Source organism: Physeter macrocephalus, chromosome 9 (genome assembly GCF_002837175.3).
Source record: "Physeter macrocephalus isolate SW-GA chromosome 9, ASM283717v5, whole genome shotgun sequence".
In the NCBI taxonomy this organism is placed as follows: domain Eukaryota; kingdom Metazoa; phylum Chordata; class Mammalia; order Artiodactyla; family Physeteridae; genus Physeter; species Physeter macrocephalus.
In genome coordinates, this window is record NC_041222.1 from 90982503 (window position 1) to 91009251 (window position 26749).

The 26749-nt window shown below is 36.9% G+C and overlaps 1 protein-coding gene across 1 annotated transcript; it reads left to right on the forward strand.

Moving 5' to 3' along the window:
• Positions 1–1367: 1367 nt before the first annotated feature.
• Positions 1368–25195, forward strand: ATP6V1B2 (ATPase H+ transporting V1 subunit B2). The gene is made up of 14 exons (XM_007102922.3): positions 1368–1525; positions 8095–8150; positions 12473–12571; positions 13581–13674; positions 13805–13882; positions 14343–14482; positions 14818–14919; positions 15293–15390; positions 16048–16171; positions 17757–17907; positions 19346–19428; positions 20702–20806; positions 21664–21793; positions 23743–25195. Exons 1-14 carry the CDS (start codon positions 1390–1392, stop codon positions 23880–23882), a joined length of 1536 nt encoding a protein of 511 aa, XP_007102984.1. The 5' UTR covers positions 1368–1389; the 3' UTR covers positions 23883–25195.
• Positions 25196–26749: the final 1554 nt, after the last annotated feature.

A 26749-nucleotide genomic window follows, 5' to 3' on the forward strand; every position in this document is an offset into this window, starting at 1 on the left:
GATGCTAAATCTCACTCAAAATTAAGGAGTACTTGCTTCAGTGGTTTTGTTCAAAAGGGCTATGGGTATACACACCAAACGGCATGGAGATGAGATGCCCCTAAAGTAGAGTTTAAATAACTAAGTAATGATCACTTCATTTGTAATATGACACCATCATATACAGTTCAACCCCTACAATTTTCACCTATGTAAAAAAGCCTATTGTTTTCCATTAAGCATATATCTCCCCATTATATCACAATGGTCTTCTAATGGCCAAATAAAATGGATACTTGTAGAACTCCTATTACTTCCTTTCTCGTCAGTTTTTGGCATTAACAGTACAGTAATCCCTCCTTAAGATTTCCTCTTCTTTTTGCTTCTAGAACATGTGCTCTGCGTTCTCTCCAACTCTAATATCACTCCAAGTTTGATTTGATTACAAGATACTCTTTCTTGGTACATCCCCTCACCTTAGTGATCTCTTAAAAGTTGGCCTTTAGTATCTTCCACAATACATCACACACTCTCTGGCTTATCTCTTCTATTTTCATATTACTAACATGGTGATAAGTTATAAATTTTGATCTTGACTTAGCCCAGATAGCTTCTCCTGGGATAGTTACCTATTTAGTCGAATAGAAATCTCATTCTGAATATTCCACAGGAAACTTAACAGATCCCCAATTAGCTTTTCTCTTTTCCTCTTCTACCACCAGCAAAATTCCTCACTTCCTTCTCTGTGTTCTACCCGGTAAACAACAACACAATCAACCAATCACTCAGGACCCAAGCCTGGATTGACACCTTCCACAGCCAGCTAATCGTTCTTGCATCGGTTCTATCCCTTAAATAGTTTTCATATACATCCCACTTCGTCTTTCACACCACTACCACCACCCTAAAACAGTCCAATATATGGTTTGTGAATGGACACATGAGTGAATGTATTGGAAAGGAAGATGATAAAGTGAGAGAAATGATGGCACACGGTTCCCCATGTTAATATCCACTAGAAGAGGTTTTAGATTCTGTTTTTCAAAGTGTTTTTTTAGAACTTGAGTTCTCTTCATTCAGTGTCATGAAATGCCGTTGACGTTTTCTTGCACGAAGTTGCCTTTCTTCCCTCTCCCCCCTTTCTTCTCCTCCTCCCTTAACTCTTGCCTTTCTCTGGATCCCTCTCCCTGGCCCGGCGTCCTCCTCCCAGCACGCTGGTCAGCTCCTCTCGCGGGGGGCGCGGGTTTAGTCCCGCCCACGCGGAGCCCAAGTCACAAGGCCGCGGGCCGGGTGCAGCTCAGTGGGCGGGGACTCCTCAGCGCGCATGCGCAGAGCAGACCGCGGGCTGCCCCAGCTATATCTGCGCCTGCGCGGCACCGCTGCGGGGCCAGTCGGGACGGAGGAGACAAGATGGCGCTGCGGGCGATGCGGGGCATCGTGAACGGGGCCGCGCCTGAGCTTCCCGTACCCACCAGTGGGCCCGTGGTGGGGTCTCGAGAACAGGCGCTGGCAGTTAGCCGGAACTACCTCTCCCAGCCTCGTCTCAGTGAGTATCAGAGAGCAAGACGAATCCTGTCTTTGCTCGTAGCCCAGCCCCTTGGTTCCACTCACCTGCTTAGCCAGAGGGGTGGGATGGGGGGATTGTTTTTCCCTCTCGCGTCCCCCTACTCAGACGTCTCTCTCTAGAAGGCGACTTGAGTGTCCCTTAATTTCCGTGCCAGGGGTGGGCTAAGGGGAAGAGCGCCAACGGGAACTTTGTCCTGGGTTGGTGGTCTCCTGGCTATTGCCCCACCCTCTCCAGTTTCCCGAGGCTGGAGCATGCTCAGGCGCTTGCTTCCTGTCTCTAAGCGAAGGCCACTTCTTGCCACTCTTACACTAATTTTCTGCTGACCTCATTTGGATCTGCAGGGGTCGAGGGAACCGCCCCTCCCCTTCCCCCTGCCTCGGGTGTGGACCTCAGGGCAGGTCCTGAGCTCCTGCCGAGGGTGACGGTGTAGTTTCATCGCTGACGTGCTCAGGCCTTTCGCGGATGGAGGTCAGGCCCACAGCCAGAGGGGGAGATGTTGTTCAGTGGAGAAGCTGCTCCGCAGGAGGACACCTAGATATCAGAGAAAGCTAGAGCTGAAAAGTACCCTGCGGGTCATCTAGTCTAACCCTCTCATTTTACAGTGAGAAGCCTAAGGTTCTGAAAGGGACAGGGCTTGCCAGGCTTTAGACCCCTAATTACTGGCAGAGCAGGAAAATTCCAGGTTTCTTAATTCTTGCTGGACCTTTTTTCTGCCATTAACTTGAGTGCAAGGCTATCTTGGGGAAGACAAGCAGCTTTGCCCATATTATGTAGCATATATGCAAAGCATGTGCATAAACATGTTTTAAGTGTTGTGATTGTAAAAAGACCTTAATGAACCAGGCTTAAGTGGACTGTTCAGCAGTTCTGAAAGAAATGGTTCTTGATTGCTAAACAGTAAAATTGTGTAGCATCAGACCTCTTCACAGTTTCCTTAGTTAGGAACCGGGGATGAGCACTGGAAGTAGACTCTTTAAAACTTAGGAAAGCACCTGATGTTTTCCAGCGTGGTGAGACTGTTTGCACCGGTTAGTTGCCACAGTACCTCTCTGTGGGTGGCTCATTGGTTAAAAAGAATTTCAGATGAAGGGTTTCAGTCTGGGCGCTCTTCTGCCTGACTAATCCCATCCTCGTCAGTCACTGGGTCAGGTCATGTGGCAGCACTGCAGTGTAAGGAAGAAAGAAAAGACTTGATTCTATGGTTTGCAGAGATTTTTTTTTTAATTGAAATATAGTTGATTTATAACGTTGTGTTAGTTTCAGGTGTATAGCAAAGTGATTCAGTTATATATATTATATATGTATATATATTCTTTTTTAGATTCTTACCCATTAGAGGTTATTACAAGATATTGAGTAGAGTTCCCTGTGCTATACAGTAGTTCCCCGTTGGTTATCTGTTTTATATATAGTAGTGTATATATTTTAATCCCAAACTCCTGATTTATTCCCCCCGATGTGCTTTCTATAATGGGAATTATTTGCATTAGAGGATACCTGTTGGGAGTTTACATGAGCTGAATGTTTCAAGAAATTGACAGGTGTTGCATTCTTATGACAGTAAATTTGTGCCTAACAGTTACAAATACTCTTTTATGAATTGCATTTGTATGCTTTGCTGTTCTTTGGGTAGAACAGATAGACGTTAGTGGTGCTTCTAGGAAAAGATTATAAGGGGCAGTAGTCATTTTTCCATATAATTATTCACTCAGTCTCAACTCAGAGTATCAATTGAAATAATAACATAGTTTAAAGAGTACTCCGTGATTGAGGTTGTAAACCCTTAAGGGAGATGAGTATGATTTCTCAACATTCTGTGTGTGCTTAGCCAGTGACTGAAGAACTTCTCCAGATGAGGTTCCTCCTGACAAGATTGTTGCGACATAATGCTTAAAACGGAAACTTTAGGGTTCAGGAATCCTTTTTGTATCCTCAGTGCGTAGCGCAGTGTTGGCACATAGAAGCATTGTGTTCTGTAATTGTATAACTTGCATTTAAACCCCTTGTTCTAATAGTTTAGTATATGGATCCTTAATGTGGATGGAACCAGAGTAGGGAGTTGGGGTACTAAGTTTGAGTTTCACTTCTGTGTCTGGGTTATTCTAAAAAGCACAAATGATATCATACTTAGGCCAACAGCTAACTGCATTTGAATGTCATCTTTTTCTTATATTGCCACATTCTTGATTCTAGTTGACACTTCTAATTGCTTCTGAATAAATATTAACTTCTTAATTTTTCTGATTAAAGATTGATGTTACCATCCTAGGTAAAAAGTTATAGTTATTTAATGTGTGCTTTTTGAACAAAGGAATGGAATATTGGCAGTTCCACCATACAAATTGGATCCTGGTTTTAAAAAATTTCAGGATTATGGGGCTGTTAACAAGAGATGGAAAATGAGATATGCAGGCTTGAAATAATTCACATTAGTTGAATTTCTACAGTCACAAGGAAAGAATATTTGATTTCCTTTTAAACTTTGAGCAAGGTTCAATAATATACAAAGAGCTTTTGGTTGTTAAACATTTTGGATTAGATAATCTCCTGTGTTCTTGAGATCCTAGATCAACTAATCTCACGTTTCTTATGTCGTAAAGCAGAGTTAGCCTCAGTGAAAAGTCCAGTAAAGGAATGGTCCGCCTGCCTTTTTCCAGAACCTCTCCCTCCTTGCCCACTACAAAGTGTGGGTCTTTACTTTCCTTGCACAATAGAAGATGATTGTTCTGGTTTCGTTTTGCTAATAAGGTGGAGGCTGAAGGACTAGATCTTTTGTTCAATGACTGTCGAATTTTCTCTTTGAGAGTTTCACAATCATTAAGTAGTGTTAGTTCTGTTGAACAATCTCATATCCTATAGGAGGAAGAGGATGTCATCTAACAAAATATGTGCTGCTTAAAATCTTTGTAGATTTTGGGTTTAAAATGTTACTCTATAAATATTTATTGTCTTTATAAATATTCAGGATCAGAGATGTAAACATGTGTCTGCTGTGTTTTCAGAAGTTCTGATCATCCCCTGCAGACCCAAGTTCTTCTTCATTTGGAATTTTCAAGAGAAGAGTGGTCATTATTGTTTCTAAACATAGAAGAAATATTTATGTAATTTGTGAATGGGTATTGACTTTTTGAAGAGCAGCTTTATGTCTTTGGCAGCTTTAATCTAAATTGTTGTCTCTGCTTTGGGCTGTTAATACTAATGGTGAGAAAAGCTGGGTAAATATTGTTGAGAGATAAAAGGTGGTATTTGATATTATTTTCTCTGCTTGTTCCCCCCCAGTAGTTTTACTGTTGTGGAAAGGAGCTATAGTTTGTATATAAACTGTTTTCTACTCCCTGTTTGTAGTCCAAGTGCTAGGAACTGTGTTATCTCCATATTTTTAAGTTATACTGGAGACTAAGGGTCATAGAGTATAAGCTTAGAATTGGTGGGGGTGGGCCACAAACAAAAATAATTTTAATCTTGGCTCTTCCATTTAGTAACAGATTTCTCATAAATGTAGTTTAAGTGTGGAGTAGGTCTATCAGCCTTGCCTACCTCCCAGTGTTTTGTGAAACTGAAAAGGTAACCTATCTGAAGATGCTCTGTAAAGTGTGAAGCAGTTTCATTTGGTAATATTTTTTATTTAGTTTGGATTATGACATTTATTAGTTTAGTTTGCATACCATTTTAATTTAAACTAAGCATGTTGCTTAACCTCTTGTTTGTGTCTGAAGTTGTCTCCTCATGCTTTCCAGTGACAGAAAACTGCTGAAGCATCTCCATTAGTTTCTTCCTTTCCTGCTTTAACTGTTCTAGTGGCTACACTCCACTGGAGAAAGATTGTTTTTCAGTAATGATACAAGAGTGCCTCAGACCACAGAAAATGACCGGTTCAGTTTTAGAATTTGAGCTGTAGCACAGAGTCAAAGAAAAAGTGCCTGGAGGCCGACTGTGTAAGTTCAGATCCTTAGGCTAGTTACTTAATTTCTGAGAATCATTCTTCTCTTGTAAAACTTGGAATAATATTTGTTAGCTCATAAACCTGTTATGGAGATTAAAAAAGAATTCCTGACAAGTACTTTTTAAATGTGTATTGGTAGTTTTGTTTTTAATTAATTCCAATGGTTACTAGCTTTTTTAAAGCCTACATACATTGTTGCAAATTTAGAGACTGCTTTTGATGAAGTAGAATCTTGTCTTAGTTGAAATCAACTTGATTCACTGTTTCCAGGAAAAGCAATGACTAGCATTTCTTTTTTCTTGGTCATGCTCTTTGCCTTGTGACTGGCAAAACTTCATAATTTGAATGAGCTTGAATTTAAACATGAGATTCTAAAGGATCATTGTTGTAGAGGTTAAAAGTTCAAAGGAGATGCAAATCTTGCCCGGAAAACAAAGAGAATTTCAGAACCTGAAGCATTTTACTGTTACATTTTATTCAAAACAGTTGCCTGTAAATCTCAAAACTGAATTCCCACACCTCCACCGGCCCACTCCCTACTCCCATTCCCAGCTGTTTAGGTTTTGAAAAGGTCTATGTTTCTATAGTTTTAAAACCTGGCTGCCAAGAAAACATGTTTCTAATGTAGTTCATTTTGCATATCCACATAGCAATTTTAGAAAGTAATTGAAAAACAATATTTGGATTCTTTTAAAATGAGAACAGTGAGGGACTTCCCTGGTGGTCCAGTGGTTAGGACTCGGCACTTTCACTGCCATGGAGTGGGTTTAATCCCCAGTCGGGGAGCTAAGATCTTGCAAAACCGTGTGGTGAGGCCAAAAATAAAAATAAAATAAAATGAGAACAATGAAGAAATTGTTTTAGGGGTAGGACTTATTTTTAAGAATATTAGATTATTTTAAAACAATGGGGAGGATTAACATAAAAGTAGCAGAATATATGACAACTGGATATTTCTAATAATCTTGGAGGCATGATTAATTTGTTTACATTGCCATCCATTCAAGTAGCTTAACATTTAAAATTTGTGACTTGCTTTTTATCTAAGGTTGAAAAAAAAAAGTAATTAGGGGCCTCTGTTGATCATTACAATTACAAATGTATTCAAGCAAATATTTGGTGTGAAGATTTAAAGGTCCTCAGTATGAAAGACTAGGGTTCCTGACAGTGCTTGCCTGCCCTGTCTCAGTGTTTCTACCAGGGCACTTGCTTCCTGGCTAAAGAAATTATGTTTTTAAATTCTGAAGCCCCTTGAATGGACAGACTGGTTATTAACTGGTTTCCTCATTCTTGGGAGTCTACATTCATGCCAGAAATTTCTGTCTAAGACATCATAAGAAATCAAGCAAGTGAAAAATTCCCAGTTGGTTGGCAGCTTCTTTTTTAAGATGTTGGGGGTAGGAGTTTATTAATTAATTTATTTATTTTTGCCGTGTTGGGTCTTTGTTTCTGTGCGAGGGCTTTCTTCAGTTGTGGCAAGCGGGGGCCACTCTTCATCACGGTGCACGGGCCTCTCACAATCGTGGCCTCCCTTGTTGCGGAGCACAGGCTCCAGATGCGCAGGCTCAGTAGTTGTGGCTCACGGGACTAGTTGCTCCGCGGCCTGTGGGATCTTCCCAGACGAGGGCTCAAACCCGTGTCCCCTGCATTGGCAGGCAGACTCTCAACCACTGCGCCACCAGGGAAGCCCCGGCTGACAGCTCCTTATACATTATTTTAGGTCTTGTAAACACTTACTTCATTTGTGTTTTCAACTTTTCTGATTACGAAATTTAGTTAATTCTGACATTGGTAGAATTGCTTTCCTGAGTGTTCTGATATATACCTGATTACCATTCATTATACTCGTCATGTATGTAGGTGTGATACAGTTCAATGATAGCTACCTCCTTTCTAAAATGAGAGATCTGGGTAGTTTGTTGCTAGGGCATAATTTGCAGTAGAAAATATAAGCTTCTACAATGACAGTAACGTGTGACTTTTTTTTTTCTTTAAAGGATGCTTATATGATCTCTGGCCTTTCATTCCGTCCGCCTTCATAAACTTTTTTTTTTTGTAGTTTTTATGATACTATTTAATCATGACATTTTATCTTAACAGACTACATTTTGTCAGATTCCTTTTGTGAGTTTTGTCACTTCTGCTTAAAGTTACAGATTCCCTTCTTCTTCTCTATCTACTTTGCTAAGTGCTACCTTTTCTGTAAAGTTTTTTCTCTTCTAAGTAAGAACCATTGCAGGGTCTTTCCTGTGCTCCCACAGACCCTCAGCACACCTCTGGTAGAGCACTTACCTCCCCCTTCTCCATATAAAATTGTGAGCTCTTGTGGGAACTCTCCCTCTTTACCTTTGTTTTTGTATCCTGGGTCCTTGAAACAATGTGACTTAGAGTAAGAATTAAAAATGTTTTTGGTTTGATGAAGGGGATTATGAGAAGTTGTACAGATGCAGGCATATTTTATAAAGTCAATGAAAATTTTCATACTTTTTGAGTGCTCCATATAATAGATATGATAGAGAGAGGGGGTTTTTTTGGTAATACCAGAGAGATCATTTAGACTGTTGTCCTGTTTGACAAGAACTGACTTTTTTGTGTTTCTTTCCAGCATACAAGACAGTATCAGGAGTTAATGGTCCACTAGTGATCTTAGATCATGTTAAGGTAATACCGCTATCATTATTGTCTAACCATTTATGAAGTTAAAAGCATAGTATTAAGTACTGTTTAGTACACTTTAAGTCTTTTGTTAGGATTTTTTTAAGCCATTCCTTGGTCGGAATGTCAGTGCTATATGGAGACAAGAATTTTAGATCAGAAGTCAGAAGATGGGATTCTAGTACTGGATCTGTTGTGGATTCTGTTTGTGGCTTTGAGTCCCTTGTCTGTAAAATTTAAAATTTTATTTGTTGGTTAATCATACCTCACAGGTTTATTAGGAAAACAATAGTAATATTTGTGTGTTTTATGACTTGTAGGATATTATTTAGATATGCGGTATCTTGTGGCTCTTGTCATAGACTACTGTGTGTTATAACTACTTGTTACATTTTTGTCTTCTCTACTAAATTTTAAGGTCTTTGAGTGAGTAAACAATGTTACTTTTGTTTTTGAGGGCCTGACACTGGTATTCAAGTAATGAATAAACAACAGATTATCTCAACAGTGACTAAAAACATAAGCAGAGAATAGTTTTTACTTATTCAGTTTGTTGAAAGGCTCTTTAGTTACATGGGTTTTTTTTAGCCACACCTGTACATGAGAATTATCTTAGAAAAAGAGGCATAGAATATAGTCTATAATTGAATAGACTTCACCCTGGGTGAAGCCTCCTGCCTGAGTTCAGTGATTAAAATATCTTCAGAGGAGATAATTTATATAATATGTTCTGTAGAACAGTAATTCTGCATTGGTTGTTGTTGGGAGTGGATCAGGGGGAAAGGTACACAGTTATTAGTTTGTTGAGAGAAGTAATGACAGAAGTATGTTTGGCATGTGGCCCCTCTGGAAGCAGAAAATAAATTGAAAAACATTTCTTAAAAGAAAGCGCAAAGTGCACTGTCTCTTCAGCTTTATCACTAAGATATTTTTGTGCATGACAAGGTACCTGTACAAATTAATTGCAAGATTAAGCATATAGCTTACTCCTGGCCACAGTTTCATACTAGTCTGCAGTTCGATTCAAAGCCTCAGTATACAAGTTGTACAAGGTTTAGGCAGGTGCCTGTTAATATTTTGTGAAAGGATGAAGCATACACTTTTATTTTTTGAGGAAATATTGAAAGCATTATTTGCTTCTTTGTCCTTTATTTCTTCTTTTTTATATACTTTTTATTGGATAAAATTTTTGACTCATATTTTTAAAATATGAAGCTTTTATATTAGTAAATATATTTTCAAAAACAGTTAAAAATATTCATGCTTCAACTATATTAAGCGCTGAACTCAGCACCAAAAATACACAATACAGATACATAAATGTCTAATTGGTAAGTGCTATGAAGGGTGAGTGCAGGATGTATGAGAGTCAATAAAGGGAAGGACTTAGAAAACATCTTGGAGGAAGTAATTTTTTTTTTTTTTTTTTTTTTTTTTTTTTAGGAAGTAATTTTCAGAAAGCTGAAAAAGTTTTATTGAATGTTTGTTTGGGGTATAACTCCAGCTGAGGAAAAAAGTTTATGTAGTTGTAAGAATGGCTTTATACCACCAGATTTAGAGTGTTTTTTGTTTGTTTTTAGTTTTTAGCTCCTGTTTTTAACTTAAAGCATACAGATAGGATCAAGGAATAGATAATTTTATACAAAATGTATCAGAATAGATGATGATGGAGACTGCTGTCCAACTCATTTTCTGAAGGTAGCACATCTTTGATTCCCAAACCAGACAAAGGATAGTATCAGAAAAGAAACAATGTAGCTAATCTCATTCACAAGCACAGATTCCAAAATTCTTAATAAAAATGTTCTCATGTATTGGATATCAGCAAAAATATACTTTAAAAAATCAACAGAATTATGACAAAGTAGAATTTATCCCAGTAATACAAAGATGATTTGATATTAGCAAATGTCAGTATAATTCAGGTCATTCATAGATTAAGCTAGAAAAAGCTTACGCTCTTCTCAGTAAATACCGAAAATGTACCTGATAAAATTACTTTTTTCTAAAGAAACAAAACAAAAGAGGAAGGTGGTCTTAGAAATAAGGTATAGAACAAACTTTTAAAACCTCTTAAAGGATATCTGCCATAACTTACAGCAAACTGTACTTAAGGAGAGACTCTAGAAACATTCCCATTTAAATCAGGAACAAGGTGAGGACACCTGTTGTCACCACCGCTATCCATCTTTGTTCTGTCTTTGTGCTTGGACCCTAACCAATGCTGTGGGAAAAAGAAATTGGGATAAAGGGATTAAAAAGGAAAAGTCACAGCTGTTAGCATTTCTTGGTAGTATGATTAACTAAACAGAAAACAAGTCATTCAGTGGACAAACTATTAGAAACAATGGTATAAAACAGTCTTGCTGGATGCAGAGGATGTCTATAGAAATCAGTAGTGTTTTGTATGCCAGAAGTAACTACTAGAATAATTAGGAACTTTTTACAAAAAACTGTGAAACATTGTTGAAAGACATAAAAGAAGACTTCAAATAAGTGGAGATTCCACTTTCATGAATGAAAAGACTCAGAATAGAAAAGATGTTGATTCTCTCCAGGTAACAAAATCAGTTAGAAATAGAGTAAGAATAAAGATTTGGTGAGGGAATAAGCAGATATTTCAGTGGAGCAAAGTTAAAATTCTTAAAACCAACTCTCCTCACACCTGAGAATTTGACTTGGTAAATGATAAAGGCTACATTACAAGTCGTGCTACTTGTAGCACAAATTAATTTGTGCTACTCAGTAAATATTGTTGGGGTATTTGGCTTCCTGTATGAAAAAATAAAATTGAGAAAAATAAAATTACATACCAAAAATAAATCCAGATGGATTAAAGACCAAAACATGAAAAACCTATCGGAAGACAATATAGAAAACCATTTTTATGACTTCAGATTGGAAGGTTTTCCTACACAAAAGACACAAATCATAAAGGAAAACAAGTCATTTTATTGCAAAAATTCTGTATGATAGGATACCATAAACAAAATTAAAAGACAAGAAAGACTGGGAGCAGATATTCGCAAAAGGATTAATATCCAGAATCTATGAAACTTATCTGAAAGTAAATAAGAAAAAGCAGATGTAGTTGAAAAACGAGGAAAAGATATTAATAAGGCTGTTATAGGAAATGAAGTCTGAATTGTCAGTAAACATGAAAAGATGCTCAATATTAGAATCAGGAAAATGCAAATTGAAAGCTACTATTTTTTATTTTATCAAAATGGTAAAAATTAAAGTTTAATAATATAAGATTGGCAAAGATGTAGGGAAAAGATACTTTTCTATACTACTAGGGAGTTTGTAAAGTAAAAGGTTCCTTTGCAGAGTAATTTCACATAAAAATGGACGCAGCCTATAGCCCACCACTAGGTAACCAGATACCTTAGGGAAACTTGGGCCCACATGTGAGAATGTTCATTGCAACATGTTTGTAGTAGTATGAACTTGGAACAGCCTTGAACACCAGTGGTAGAAGAACAGCTGAATAAAATGTAGTGTCACTTGATTTTATTTTAACTATATCTGTTCTAACATTGATTCTAGATGCCCATTTATTCATATTAGCATCTCCAGAATCAAGTGTCCTGCAGTCAGTGCTGACTCACAGATGCATTGGCAGATGTTTTCCTTCACATCACACACAATAGTGATGCATTTTTCAAAAGATTATGTTAATAAAATAAGGTAAATACTACTATGACAGATCCGAAACATACGGTCAAGTGGGAAAAAAAAACGAGTTGCAGGATGATATATTTAGTATGTTACCATTTAGGTAAGTGAAACACTACAGTATATTTTTGGAAACATGCAATTTAAAATATTAAAAATGGATTAGAGGAATACATTTCTGGTTAGGAGAATTAGATTGAGGAGGGAATATTAGCATTATTTATTATAATAGTAATTATTTTATTGTTTAGTTGCATTTTATTCCTGTCCTCCCAAAGCACAAGGTGATTACACAGCCCAGAAGCAAACATCATTTCTGAGTAGTGGGAACATAGTTTTTTAACTTTCTGTAGTCTGAAAGCTTAAAAACATATACACAGAAGGAAAGAATTTAATTGCTGTCGTTTCATAGATTTCAGATCCTTCCCTCTGTACCTTATGTTGTGTTTGCCAGTATATGTGCCAGTGATAAGTGTTTTAAGGACTTAAACTACCTGAGGATATTCTAAACTCTGGATGTATACCTGTGTGCTTTGGGGAGGTATGGGGTCTGCATGTGCATACATGCTGTGAAAGACATAGAGCATATAGAGTATTTTGAGGAGCTTTTAAAATGTTGGTTATTGAGCCTTTATTTTTTTCCTATTTAGTTTCCCAGATATGCTGAGATTGTGCACTTAACACTACCTGATGGCACGAAGAGGAGTGGGCAAGTTTTAGAAGTTAGTGGTTCCAAAGCAGTGGTTCAGGTAAGCATCACTTTCCAAACCTGGCCAGTTGAACGTTTTTCTGATCACAACAAACATAAGAAACACCAATAGTTCTTTCTAGTAATTATCACATAAGTATACAGATCTTCATCAACTTATAGGTGGGGTGACATCTTGATAAACCCATCATAAGCTGAAAATATTGTAAGTTGAAAATGGATTTAGTACACAGAACCTACCGAACATCATAGCTTAGCTTAGCTTACATTAAAGGTGCTCAGAACGCTTATATTAGCGTACAGTTGCACAAAACCATATAACACAAAGCCTATTTTATAATAAAATGTTAAATATCTCATGTGATTATTTTGAAGTACGGTTTCTACCGAATGTGTATTGCTTTTGCACCATCACGAAGGTGAAAAATCTTAAGCCAGGGACCCGACTGTTTACTGGCTGTGAGGGAAGAAAAGTATTTTTTCATGTTTTCTTGCTAAATGCCAGCCACCAATATCCATTCTAGCCCAATAGCTCCACTGGTAAAATGGCTTTTAAAAAAATTTTTTTTAATGGATAAAATGAAACAGTCACATAGAAGGAGGGAGATGAAAAGTAGAATTCAGAGCTTATGGGCTGAAACCAAAACAAGATCTGAGTCTACTTCTTTAAATTGTCTGTGATAATGCCTAGTTTTTAATGTTACTGATTATAGGAAGTAAAAATTTTTTAGGCTTTGTGAGGGTTTTGCCTAAGGTCTCTGATGCATGTTCTTATGCTTTTTTTTCCTTTTTTTTTTTTTTTTTTTAAACAACCCTTTAAAAATGTAAAAAACATTCTTAGCTTGCTTGATGGATTTGGCCCGCAGGCATGACCCTGGTTAAGAGGTTGACAATTTGGTTCATTGTCCACCATGAACACTTCTTTATTCATGATACTAAAAGTAGTATATACATTGATGTATTTTACTTTATAAGGGCTGACAAATAAATCTTAAGCGCTTATGATCTAAATTTCTTTTACCCTTCTGTTTACTTTTCGTTCTTGATAGGTATTTGAAGGGACTTCAGGTATAGATGCCAAGAAGACATCCTGTGAGTTTACTGGGGATATTCTCCGAACGCCAGTGTCTGAGGATATGCTTGGTAAACGGATATTATTATTCATTCTGAGCAGAGATCTGTTTCCTTTTTAATGTATTTCCATGAAGTCTTTTTAAAGATTATGAATATTTGAGTCATTGTCCACTCTGTACTGTCTTGTACTGTTTAACAGGTCGGGTATTCAATGGATCAGGAAAACCCATCGACAGAGGTCCTGTTGTACTGGCTGAAGACTTCCTTGATATCATGGGTAGGGACAGAAAATGGATTTCTGTGTTTTGGGGAAAATAGCATCTATCTATTTTATACCTTTGTCAGATAAAGGGTGATTTTTATGATACTTTAAGTAGATAACGAACATACTCCATCTTTAATTATTTTTTGTTATTTAATGAATTTATTTTTCCTAGAGGTTATCTTAAAATTTTATATTTTATTTATTGTAAAATATCACCAGGATATATCTGAAATGTAAAAGCCATAATGGCTCTGAAATTAGGATTTCTCTCTTATTTGCTATACCTTACGTTTCACTTTACTACCATATAGTTTGTGAATCTACAAAAGATTATTGGAAAAAAATATTTAAAGTTTCAGATTTCAAAAATAACTGATTTTTTAAGAGTAGAAAGAAATGCTTTATATACTTTATATGGTTGTAGTCTTAATGTAGAGACATATTAAAATTTTCCCTTTTCGAAATGCATTAGGCCAGCCAATCAATCCTCAGTGTCGGATCTATCCAGAGGAGATGATTCAGACCGGCATTTCGGCCATAGATGGCATGAACAGTATTGCTAGGGGGCAGAAAATTCCTATCTTCTCTGCTGCTGGCTTACCGCACAATGAGGTGAGAACTAGAATCTGTTTGGTATGAAATTCAAGAAGAAAGAATTTCCGAGTGCTTCACTCTTAGTGCGAAACCAAATACAGGATTTTCAAGGTAAATACCCAATGTTACTGTTTATATAATCCAATTACATTGACTCTTTATCCACACATATCTGACTTCTTGCTTACTCTTAGGAATCTGCAAAAATTAAAAAATAGTTTTTTTGAGTAAAGCCCTTTAAGACAACCCAGTTTCATTTATGATTACAGTTCCCCAAAGTTTAGGGTAAAAGTTATTTTGTTGTAGAAGTATTATTTTAGATTTTAACTTAGTTCTTTTGTACTCCTCATCAGATTGCAGCTCAAATCTGTCGCCAGGCTGGTTTGGTAAAAAAATCCAAAGATGTAGTGGACTACAGTGAGGAAAATTTTGCGATTGTATTTGCTGCTATGGGTGTAAGTATTACCTTTTTCTGTTTTAGTATGAAATGTAAAATTGCTTGTGTTATTAGAACAATGTAGAAAACTGCACATATATTATTCAGTTTATCTCTAGGCGGAGAAGTTGCAACTTGGCATTTTGGGCAAACCATGGATTAGTATTTAGCATTTGACTGTGGAATGTAAGAATAATTCCCTTTGTGCCCAAAGCAAGCTGTTTACTCTGTAGGCTTTTGTGAACGTTTTGGGGGTACTTGAACCTTTAAAAGCAGCAGCAGTGCAGATCTATAGCTTGGCCTTCATCAGAAATATATTTTGGGGGCGGGGGGAAGAAAGAAATATTGAGAATTTTTCTTCTCCCAGCACTGATGAAGTCATTGCCATTTAGGTAAACATGGAAACTGCCCGGTTCTTCAAATCTGACTTTGAAGAAAATGGCTCCATGGACAACGTCTGCCTCTTTTTGAACTTGGCTAACGACCCAACGTAAGTAAACAAAAAATAGAGCTATTTTTCCCCTGTTCATGCAGGTTTCTGGTCAAAAATGTCACCTTACACTAAGGAGGTAGAACATTACAGTGAAAGCTACACAGGCCTAGGTATGAGATAACCGTATTTAAATTCCAGCTCTGCTTCTTGCAAGTTATTTGGTTTTGGGTAAGTCACTTAGGCTCTGAAGCTCAGTGTCTTCTTTCATAAAATGTGATAAGTAATACTTGTCTCACAGGGTTGTTGTGCATATTAAATGAGATAATAGTATAAGTTACCTAGCACACAGTCCATACTCAATAAATTACCTTGTCCTCTTACCTGCAAAATCTGGCCCCTACTTCTTTCCTCCCTTTCTCCTTCTCTCTCTCTTCCTTTCTTGCTCAGTTTTGAGAACTATATAGTTCTGAAAAATTACAGGGCATTTATAAAATAAATCTATTTAGCTGTGTAGCACTAAGTAATTCTTATTTATTATGTAAATACATAAAAGAACTCTGCCTTACTTAAGGACTTTTAAAGTAATAATTGCTTAACCTTCCTCAATTTATGTGAAACTTTAAAAGGGAGACTGTACTATTATTTCTGGAATCATTTTGTTTTGTTTTTGGCCTTTTTTGTTTGAGTGACGTAGGACTTAATGTGTCATTTCAGTATTGAGCGAATTATCACTCCTCGCTTGGCTCTAACCACGGCCGAGTTCCTGGCCTATCAGTGTGAGAAACATGTATTGGTTATCCTAACAGACATGAGTTCTTATGCTGAAGCACTTCGAGAGGTAATTTTTTTCTTAATTAAAATGGATTATCTTGTCAGGGTTATCTTGTCCCTCTGCAAGTTTTCATTTTTAAAAAAATCATGTTTTTTAAAATGCATTTGCTCATATATTAGTAGAATACCTTAATTAATCAGAAAAGAAAATATTTCGTCAACCTAATTGAAATGATTAGAGGACGAGATTTAAATTATTAGCCTGTTTATCATACTCTCACTGTCTCCATTGATTAAGACTGGATTCTTAGAGTAAATGATGGAAGCTATTTAATCAGTTACTCTCCCAGGTAGTTCTGTCTCTGTCCAGACTGTCAGTTTTTAGCCCTTTTCAAGAATTTCATTTTTAATGGTGTAAATGTTTATTTGTTTACATAAGTAAAGACTGTACTCTGGCAGAACCCTCTTCAGAACTTTTTTTTTCCTTCAGAAAACTCAGTAATTATTTAGAAACAATGTAAGATTCTAGCAGTTACCATCCAGAAGTATGGGGTGTTTGTTCTAATGCAAGTTACTGAAATTTTGAGTTACTTGCTCTTTTAAGTATGCAAAAAAGGGAAGAAGACTTCTGAAGAGACAGACTATATAAATATCTAGCTTAAGATTCCCTAAGATCCATCATCATATCTCACTTGGCTACAGTGCTTTTTCATTGAAGGACTTCTTTTCTCCCATCCATCACAAATATTTTTCTAAAAGGCAGTAAAAATAAGTATTAGAAAAGTGAAAATTTAAAAAAAAAACAATTTACAAACCCTTTTATTAGTAGTATTAGATTCAACAGACAATTATTCTATCAGATTGCCACTAAAGTTTTCTATATGTTTATCTTGCTTTCTACATTATCTCCTTACACATTGATAAAAGCTGGTCTGCAGGCCACACTTTGAGTAGCACTGCTGGAGCATACTCTTGGAGGAACCAAAGTAGCAGTTAGAATTTGGGCTTGATGATTTACAGTTCTTGTTGGCTGTAGATTAAAATGTATGCATATATTCTAGTGCGCATGTTTCTAAGAGAAAGACCATTTATGACTATTCTTGTGCGGTGATCCAGGGAAATTATCTGGCCCTTGATTCCAGTTGTAAGTTGGGGTTAATAACATTAACTTCTTCATAGGGTTGTTGTGAGGATTAAATTAAATAATGTATGTAAAGTGCATCAGATGATTTCTGATATATGTATTTCCTTCCCTTTTGATCTTTTCAGGATTAGATTATGTAAATCTGGCAAGATCCATAACATGAAGTAAATCTTGTGAACTGAGAATCTTCTCTTAGTTTAAAAATGTACTACATTTGATTTATAAAATTGCAAGCAGATTTTCTTCTAGCAAGCTATTTGAAGATTTGTGTTATGGCAGTATGATTTTAGCAGAAAACTTCTGGTCCCCAACTGTCAACATTTTTGTTGCAGAATAATCTGAATTTATGTTGCTAGATTTTTCTAAATCATTTCTAGAGGTGATATTTAAAACGAACAAGATGATGTTTCCAACTTTGTAATTTGGCATGTTCAAACAAATGTGTTCTAACCAAGCTTTAATTTTCATTTTCTGGTATATGATACTGTTCTCCTTGACTCACTGTCAGGTTTCAGCAGCCAGGGAAGAGGTTCCTGGTCGAAGAGGTTTCCCAGGTTACATGTATACAGATTTAGCCACAATATATGAACGCGCTGGTAGAGTGGAAGGTAGAAATGGCTCTATTACTCAAATTCCTATTCTCACCATGCCTAACGATGGTAAGTTTTGGGTCTTTGGATTATAGCATCCCTAATCGTTATAAGGACTTTGATTTTAAGAGAGAAGACCATCTATCTTTTTGAGTTGAAATTCTTTTGAGGGTTTATCCTCCAGAAGTTTACCTTACCTAGTGATTTGTTTCTAATAAAATTTTTCATTTCAAAACTACCCATAATTAGTATTCTTTTGTAGAAAAATTTTCTTGTAATTTTTATTTATTAGCTAGTATTTAGTGTCTACTGTTTGTAGGACACTGGTCTAGATGAAACGAATTTTTAAAAAATTTATGGGCTCTACTTAATGTAAGCTGCTCATTCTAGTTGGATATTTTTTAAATGGATGTGCATCAATAATTTAAGGTAGCTTAAGTGCCAGATATGGAGCACAAATAGTAAGTGCCACGAGACTCTAGAGATAGAACGATCATCAAAGACTTGCTAAAAATTACTTGGTTTTATCATGTGTGTGTAAGTGCATAGTGCAGTGCCTGCCTGGATGTATGCCCAGGAGCCCCCAGGTGAGACTTTCAGCATTCCCCTTATGTTAGTGTCTTTGTGTCTTTATCTCAGTCTTTTAAAAACACTTTTCCAAAATATTTTCAGAAACAGTAATAACTCATTATATCTGAGCACTGTTCTAAGTGTTGTGTAAGTTTTGACTCATTTGATCTTCCTAGTGACTTTTTAGATGCTCTCGTGTGAGGCACAGGGGAGGTAAAGTGTCACAGTTAGGAAGTGGCGGCTTTAGAACCCAGACAGTCTGAATACTACCTCTGATGTGAAAGTGATTTGTTCCAAGGAAGTAGCTACAAAGTTACTCTCTGTAATTTAACAGACTTAGAGGTGTCTTGCTCTGTAGGACCTGCTTGGTGCTGCCTGTGTAGTGTTGCTTAACTTGTTTAGCCTCTCCGTATTTTCCATGTTGAAATGGTGTGTATCCCTCTGGGATAGCTTATGGACTAAGAATGTTCTCTCAGTATACATCAAACTGGCAAATCTCTGCAAATGAACTTTGTGTTTAAAATGGAACTTTATTTATATTTGGGGGAGAGAGAGCACAACTAGGAGAAATAGTACTTTTTTTGAATATAGCTAATTTAACTTGTGTCAGCACATGTCTGACTGTGCTGCAACCAGATAAGTTAGACTGGCCAATATGGTAACCTCTAGCCACATTTGGCTGTTTAAATTCTAAAGTTTATTAAAATCAGATAAAGTTTGAAATAAAGTTTTTCAGTCACATTAGCCGCATTTCGCATGTTCAATAGCCACATTTGACCAGTGGCTGCCATATTGGACAGCACAGATAAAGAACTTTTCCATCATCACAGAAAACTATTTTATATAGCACTGTTTTAAGTAGTGCAGATTGACTTCCTGTGGTTTTGTTTACATGAGATGGACACTTTAACTAACATCAGGTGTCTTTCTCTGGTAGATATCACTCACCCCATCCCTGACTTGACTGGATATATTACAGAGGGGCAGATCTATGTGGACAGACAGCTACACAACAGACAGGTATTTGACAGTTGAACGATGCTATAAGCCTACGGATCTATTCTTCAGTTATTCTTTAGTGACTCTGACTTTGCTCTTAGGAATTATTTATTTAGAAAATGTCAAATTGAATTGTTTTTAATATGGCTATAAAATTGTCATTTCTGTAATACTAAAATCCTGGTGTGGAAAAGAGTGCCAGAATTAAGAATTAAATTTCCACTTTCTTTGTTATGCCTTAAAATGGAGTGAGTTGTTCAAAGAACTTTTTTGGGTCTTCTGTTCCATAACGGTATAATCTACCACTTCTGTTATTAATACAAGAACAGATTTTTCAGAGTTTTTTCTTTGTCTTTTAGTGTTAAAATTTTTTAAATTGAGGTATAATTGACGTAACATTACATTAGTAGCAGGTGTACAGTGTCATGATTTGATATTTGTGTATGTTGCAGAATGATCACTCCAATAAGTCCACTTAACATCCACCACCTCACATAGTTACAAAAATTTTTTTCTCGTGATGAGAATTTTGAAGAGCCGCTCTTCTAGCTACCTTTAAATATGTGATACAGTATTATTAACTTACATAGTCACCATGCTGCAAGTTCCATCCCCATGACTTAACTCATTTTATAACTGGAAGTTTGTACCTTTTAACCTCCCTCACCCATTTTGCTCACTCCTCATCCCCTGCCTCAGGCAGCCACCAGTCTGTTCTCTATCTGTGAGCTTGACATTTTTTTGTTTGTTTTTTAAGGTCCCATATATGTGAGATTATATGGTATTTATCTTTTTCTGTCTGAGTTATTTCACTTAACACAGTGCCCTAAAGGTCCATCAGTGATGTTGCAAACAGCAAGATTTCATTCTTTTTTATGACTGAATAATCAAACACAATTTTTTATTGGTTCTTTAATAGATGCCAGCTTCTGATACCAGCTTTTAGGTGAAATTATTGTTAATCTTTTTATGTGTGATTTTATGAGTCAGAGTTCAGAAGACCATTTGGATTTGATATTGTAGGCAGGTGTTGAAAATTCAGTTTTTTAATATAATCTTGTACTATTTTGTAGATTTTACTTTTTGGATTTGATTCTCAAAAGAAATCTTAACCTGTAAAATGTTTCTTCCTTTTCTTATCAGGAAAAGATATTAGGAATCATCTCGGAAACAAATGTAGCAGTTTTATGCAATTTAAGCAATAAAAATGAGTTTCAAAATCCTCCTTTACTACCAGTAAAGCTTGAATTTTGTACTTAAATATAATATTTTCCCCCTTCCCCCTTTACCCAAGATTTACCCACCTATTAATGTGCTGCCCTCGTTGTCGCGGTTAATGAAGTCTGCTATTGGAGAAGGTATGACCAGAAAGGATCATGCCGATGTATCTAACCAGCTGGTACGTATGTTTTCTCCACGATGGTGTTTAAAGAAATGAATACTTTCTCAGTTCATTCTGCTGTCTTATACCTCTTATCTTTCTTCCATATCACTTTTCTTCTCCCCCCATCAAAGTAGAATTTTAATATAGAATATATAATATAGAATAGTGGAATACAGAAACATTCATTAGAGCCAAACAGTCTTTTTCATAAGGATAACTGCTCATGACAAAGATTAAAAATCACATGCTTGAAACCCACCTCTAATGCTGTATGAGGTAGTTTTTAAATAAAAAAGGCATAAGATGATTAAGTTTTTATTAATAACCTTAATTATAGAGTATTTGTGAAAGGCTGTTCTAACTAATTTTTTGTTTAACACATTAAGCAATCACCAGAACGCTAAGGGATACAGCTGTGTATATTCTATGCAATCCTTGGTTTCTATAGTCCTGCGATTGTATACCAAGCATAATTAAGGAAAAATACATTTGACCTTAAAGTAGAAATGATAAATAAACCTACTGATAACACAGATATTTTTTTAATAGAATTTAGAGATCGATTTCTCCTATTGTGTAAGTTGTGATTTTTAAATGCTCTACAAAAGGTAAGCTCATTGATATATTGAGAGTGTATTTTTTGTAGAGTGTTAGTCATGTCTATGTGTTGCATGCCTGAAGACTCCTTTCTTAGTGAGACTACTGTATAATAAAGTCTTTCCAGTACTTGCATATGAACTTTATGTGAATTATGTTTGGAAATAATGTGAAATACTGTGAAGATAGCTACAGCAGTACACTTATATAGCCCAGAGTACCGTTACCATTGATAAAACTTATCTCTGTTCATGTAAACCTTTTTTTCTCTTTAGTATGCATGCTATGCTATTGGTAAGGATGTGCAGGCCATGAAAGCCGTAGTTGGAGAAGAAGCCCTTACCTCAGATGATCTGCTTTACTTGGAATTTCTGCAGAAGTTTGAGAGGAACTTCATTGCTCAGGGTAGGATTACTATTTTCCTATGAATAGAAACAGCATCATTTGTGGTTTTGAGGACTTCTAGTCTGAGAGAATTTACATTGGTCTCCATACAATTTTCCTTCTGATTAGAGAAGAGGTCTTCCAGCCGCCTGCCATGTCTTTGTTCTTAGCCCTCTGGTTCCTTCCCCTCTACCTTCCATTTCTCTATCCATTTATTTAGGTCCTGTCTTATTTTTTCTCTTCCTTACACCCGGCCTTCTGCTCTCCTACCTCCATTGCTACTTCTCCTCCCTCTTAACCTCTCTGCAATGCTCTCCTCTGGCTTTGGGGGTTTTGGACTTTTCCAGTCCATCTATTTTCATCCTCCTGATTTCTCATCTTCCTGCTCCTTAATTGTTAGTGTTCCCTAAGGCTTAATTACCTGTTCTTTCTGTGCTTTTTTTCCCCTGTGCTGATGACTAACTTCCTATGTATGAGCCTTTACCCTCTTTCTGAAGCTCTAGTCCCGCATCTCCAGCTAGGAAGCCTTTGTTTCATGCCACCATCCTCTCTGGCTCAGCGTGGTGAGAACCAAAGTATTTTCCCAACTGACCACCTGCCTAGCAATTCCCTTTTCAATTTCTGTCTACCTCTGGCATGACCATTACCCTAGTTAGCCCAAGCTCAGGAATTGGGCATTCTTAACCCTCTTCATTTATTCTCCAGTCATCGAATATTTGCTAATTTGCATTGTGCTCCTTTAAAACATCTTATCCTGTTCTCTTTTCATTCCTATTAAAAAAACTTAGGCCAGTGTTTCTCAAAATTGAATATGCTTTTGAATCTACCAGGGATCTTGTTGAAATGCAGATTCTGATTCGGTAGATCTGGGTGGGGCCAGAGAACCTGTATTTTGACAAGTTCCTGGGTGATGTTGAAGCTGCTGATCTCTGACCACTCTGTGTGTCCCAAGACCTAGTCCAGACCTTTGTCCCATCATCCTTGGCCGTTAGCGCCAGCATCTTCACCAGCCTCCTTGACTCTCTATATGCCATTGCCGGGGTAAATTTAGTATTAATTTTATTGATTGTCCTTCTGTTACAAAGTCTATAATGGTTTTTATTATATAGCATGTGTAGGGCTTTCAAGCTGTTTTGTTTGGTCTCTTCCCTGCCACCCCTGCTAATGCTGGTAAACTCTATTTTTGATCTCAGTGATACTTACAAACGATGTGTTTATTTTGGAATAATGCATCAGCTACACACTTAGGATTTGTGCACTTTTCTATTTATGTGATACATTTTTTAAGTAACATTAAAATCCCCAGAACATATGATTGTTGGGTTTTCTTAAAAAAAAAAAATTACGGAGAACCTTAATATCTTAAAAAGATAAAAATTGTTCTGGTAGAGAAGAGATGCAGAACTCTAGCCACTCTAACTCCTTAGTTAAAAAATGAGATTTTTTTGCAGGATAAGAATGATTCTGCTATTAAGAATAATAATAGCAATAGCAAGTTTGAAAACTTTCACACAGACCTATTCAGGTGCTTAATTGGCATTGAAGACCTTCTAAGTATCTGTACTAGCCTCCTCCAGGTCAGCCTGTGTTCCTGGGAAACTGCTTTTCTCACTACTCTCTGGACAAAACTATGGGTCTAGTTTCCATTATTCAGTGGAGTGTGTTTAGATCCCACCTGTTGTTAAACACACACACACAACACACACACACACACACACACACACACACACACAGCCGCCGAACGTGTCGCCTGCGGGCTTTCTCCCTTTTCTCTAGTTCCCAGGGGTACTTACTGTCTAGACCCTCATTTCCACATGAAGTCACATCCAGCCCTGGGAGACCTAACTGCTTTGTGTCTCTTTTTCATACTTCATGTCACAGTGCTAGTCCCATAACAGAATACATTTTGAATAACGCTGAGAAGTTGGAAGTACTTGGTCTTTATTCGTCTAATCTCAATTTTTTGTAAGGTCCTTACGAAAACCGCACTGTCTATGAGACTTTGGACATTGGCTGGCAACTGCTCCGAATCTTCCCCAAAGAAATGCTGAAGAGAATCCCTCAGAGCACCTTGAGCGAATTCTACCCTCGAGACTCTGCAAAGCATTAGCTGCTACTTCATCGCTGGCTCGATGCTCTTGTGAAATACTGGTTCTGTTTTCTTTATTCCTTTTGCACTCCCCCATCCCCACCTTTGTGTTGGAGTTTACTGTGTTACCCTGTAATTAAAAACAAAGAATAGGTAACATATTGTGCCAGTGTTGCAATGTTTTAAACTGCTAACAGCCTTTAAAATATCCCCTGTTCAGAAAACTGGAACTTCAATGCTTTGTTTAAAGTAGCTGAGGGTTGGCGGTGAAGTTTTCTTACTGACGTGTGTATTTGTACATAGTGGTGTAGTTAGCTGCCTAGTGTCCTCATTATTTGGGTCTCTGAGACCTTCCCTGTCCACCTCCTCAAGAGTATCACTATCTGAAGTTATAATGCTTTGATCTCCAAACTAGAGACAAGATGGGTCTGAAAGATGCTTCCTCTCAGAGCCAAGACGCTTTCCTGAGCGCTTGTTTTTAGATTTTGGTGTGCCTCTGGTTTTACTGCTGCTCTAAGCAGATGGTTTTTACTGTCCACCTGCTGTTTCCTGTTTAATGAATAGATTAGAAAAGGAGTTTCCTTTTCCTCCTTGGTACGGATAAGTTTCAACTTCTGTTTCTTCCTGTTCTCCCTCCCTCTGAGTAACACAGAATCATGCAGGTTTTGCCCAACTGGCATTGATCTGATAGTAGTGAGATGCCCTGTCTTGATGATCCTTACTGGGTTTCCATGTAGAGGAATCATAATTAAAATAATTAATAGAATTGTTGGTTGGAAAGAGTTGAGATACAATTTTTTAAGAAAGGAAAACCTGTATCGGTTCTACATTTGGACATGCTAAAAGTGGTTTTAAGTTTCTAAAGTGTTTACCAGACGCTAAAGGCAAGGTGGGGAAGAGAAAGCTCTTCTGTGTATGGAATTTTTTTAATCTATATAATATATGGATATTTTAAACTCTGTTAGATAGCCACCTTTGGAAAATCCCCTGTTTGGTCCTGCTTTCTGACCTATCTGCCTTTTCAGGGTAATCTTGTGGCACAAGTGATAGCATTTAAAAGCTTTAGTCTTTTCATTCCTCCTCCTTCCTGCTGCGAGCCCTGAGCTGTCTTCTATGCACTTCTGACATGTCTACTGTTTGGTCTCTCTGTGTTCTTTGTTACTTGGGTGCAATAGCAAGTTCTCTGTGCATTCCATCTTTCAAGTTGTGTAAAGTTCTTCACTTTTTTTCTCTGAGGGTGTAGGGGTTGGGGGGAGTCAGCATGATTATATTTTAATGTAGAAAATGTGACCTGGATATAAAATGAAAATAAATATTAAATTAAATGGAAGTTACCTAAAGTGACTCTGTATCTTCTAATCAGAAAAGCAATAGCAACAAGCAAATATGTAATAACGCACCTCTCTTTGATTCACGGTTTTGAACATCATAACCAGTATTGTGAACCAGCCCCTTGATTCACAATATTATGAACCATGTCCCCTTTACAGGGATATGGCCCATGTTTTGTACCCTCTGCCTTTTAGGCTGCCCTTTCAAGCTCTTTTCAGTAATACCTCTTCCGACATATTGTAGTTTGATCCAAGGTTGAGAGTTACTAAGGTGTGGGGTTTGTTTGTTTTGTAGATCATTAGTGGCTGTAAGTTTTCTGAAGCTTGAAGTTTTGATTCACGGTCCACTTAGCATTTTCTAGAGTTACTAAGATGTTTTATAGCATTCTTTGTTTCAGACATTCTCAGGACCTCTAGAGCCTGTCTGCCATGAATGAAAGAGGGTAATAAATAGAAAATGAAATACATACTGAAGCAAGCCAAAACTTGCTTCAAATAAAATCTGAAATAGGTGGTCCAGTTTATAAAGAAAACATACTGGTTAAAGCAGAGGGATGTGGCATCATGGTGGCCTCTCGTTTCTTTCCCCTCTTCAACTCAGGGTGACATTTAGGAGATGTAGAGGAAGAGGCTCAGTCATAGCAAGAGTAGGTAGACCTGTGTTCTGATTCTGGTGCTGCCACTAACTGTATGGTCTTGCTTAGTCATTTAACAGATTTGTGTTCCTTTTAGGGTTATTATAAGGACTAGAGATTTTGTATGTCAAACATCAGAACAGTGCCTGGTCCATGGTGTAGGCACTCATATAGTAGGTTACTCTTAATACCAAAGCTTTATTAAGGGAGATTTGACTTATTACTCTTAAATAATACTTAGGATTACTTAAGTAGCATTCTTGTTAGTTTGTTATTTTTTAGTGAAGACATTTTCTTAGTGTACCTTTCTGTGCCAGTGATAAAACTTAATTGAAAGACTAAAGTTATGCTTTAACATGGACTCTCACTATGATTAAATGTTTTAAAAAGAAGTTTTCATTTCAGTTGGCTTAAAGCATTTGGGAAAAGTCTCTTCAAAGTTCAGCCTATCTAAATAAGTCATTAAGCACTTATTGCTTGCAGTTGACTGTCACTTCGGTCCGTAAGATTTCATGTAAGTGAAAAAATGTTTTCAGACTAATGTAATAAATGCCTCACTAAGATGTTTTATTCTCAGCAAGTGTGGATGGTGCACAATGTCTGGGGTCAATGAAAGCATTGTCTGCTTTTGAAATTTTCTCTTATACTGGTAATGGAAAGTTAGCTCAGCCCAGTATTAGGGAACAACAGAAAATAGTTCCCCAGACAGAACTGAAAATACCATTTAGAGACGACAAGAAAAACTTAGCAAGGCAGTTCTTGAAGGACAGTTATCTTTTATGGAAAACTTAAGTACAAAGAAATGGGGTTTTTTGTTTGTTTTAATGAAAATCATGTTCCTTACTCAGCTACCAACTGTGGTTTTATTCCAAACTTTTTCCAGTCTGGAGTTGAATACCTGCCTAGTACTCAAGGAAACTAT

Excerpts from the sequence above, each read along its gene's own strand:
- ATP6V1B2 (XM_007102922.3), top strand. The coding sequence starts at position 1,390 with ATGGCGCTGCGGGCGATGCGGGGCATCGTGAACGGGGCCGCGCCTGAG. Across the intron at positions 12,572-13,580 it reads GTTCCAAAGCAGTGGTTCAG|GTATTTGAAGGGACTTCAGG; the intron begins GTAAGCATCACT and ends CGTTCTTGATAG. Across the intron at positions 15,391-16,047 it reads AACTTGGCTAACGACCCAAC|TATTGAGCGAATTATCACTC; the intron begins GTAAGTAAACAA and ends GTGTCATTTCAG.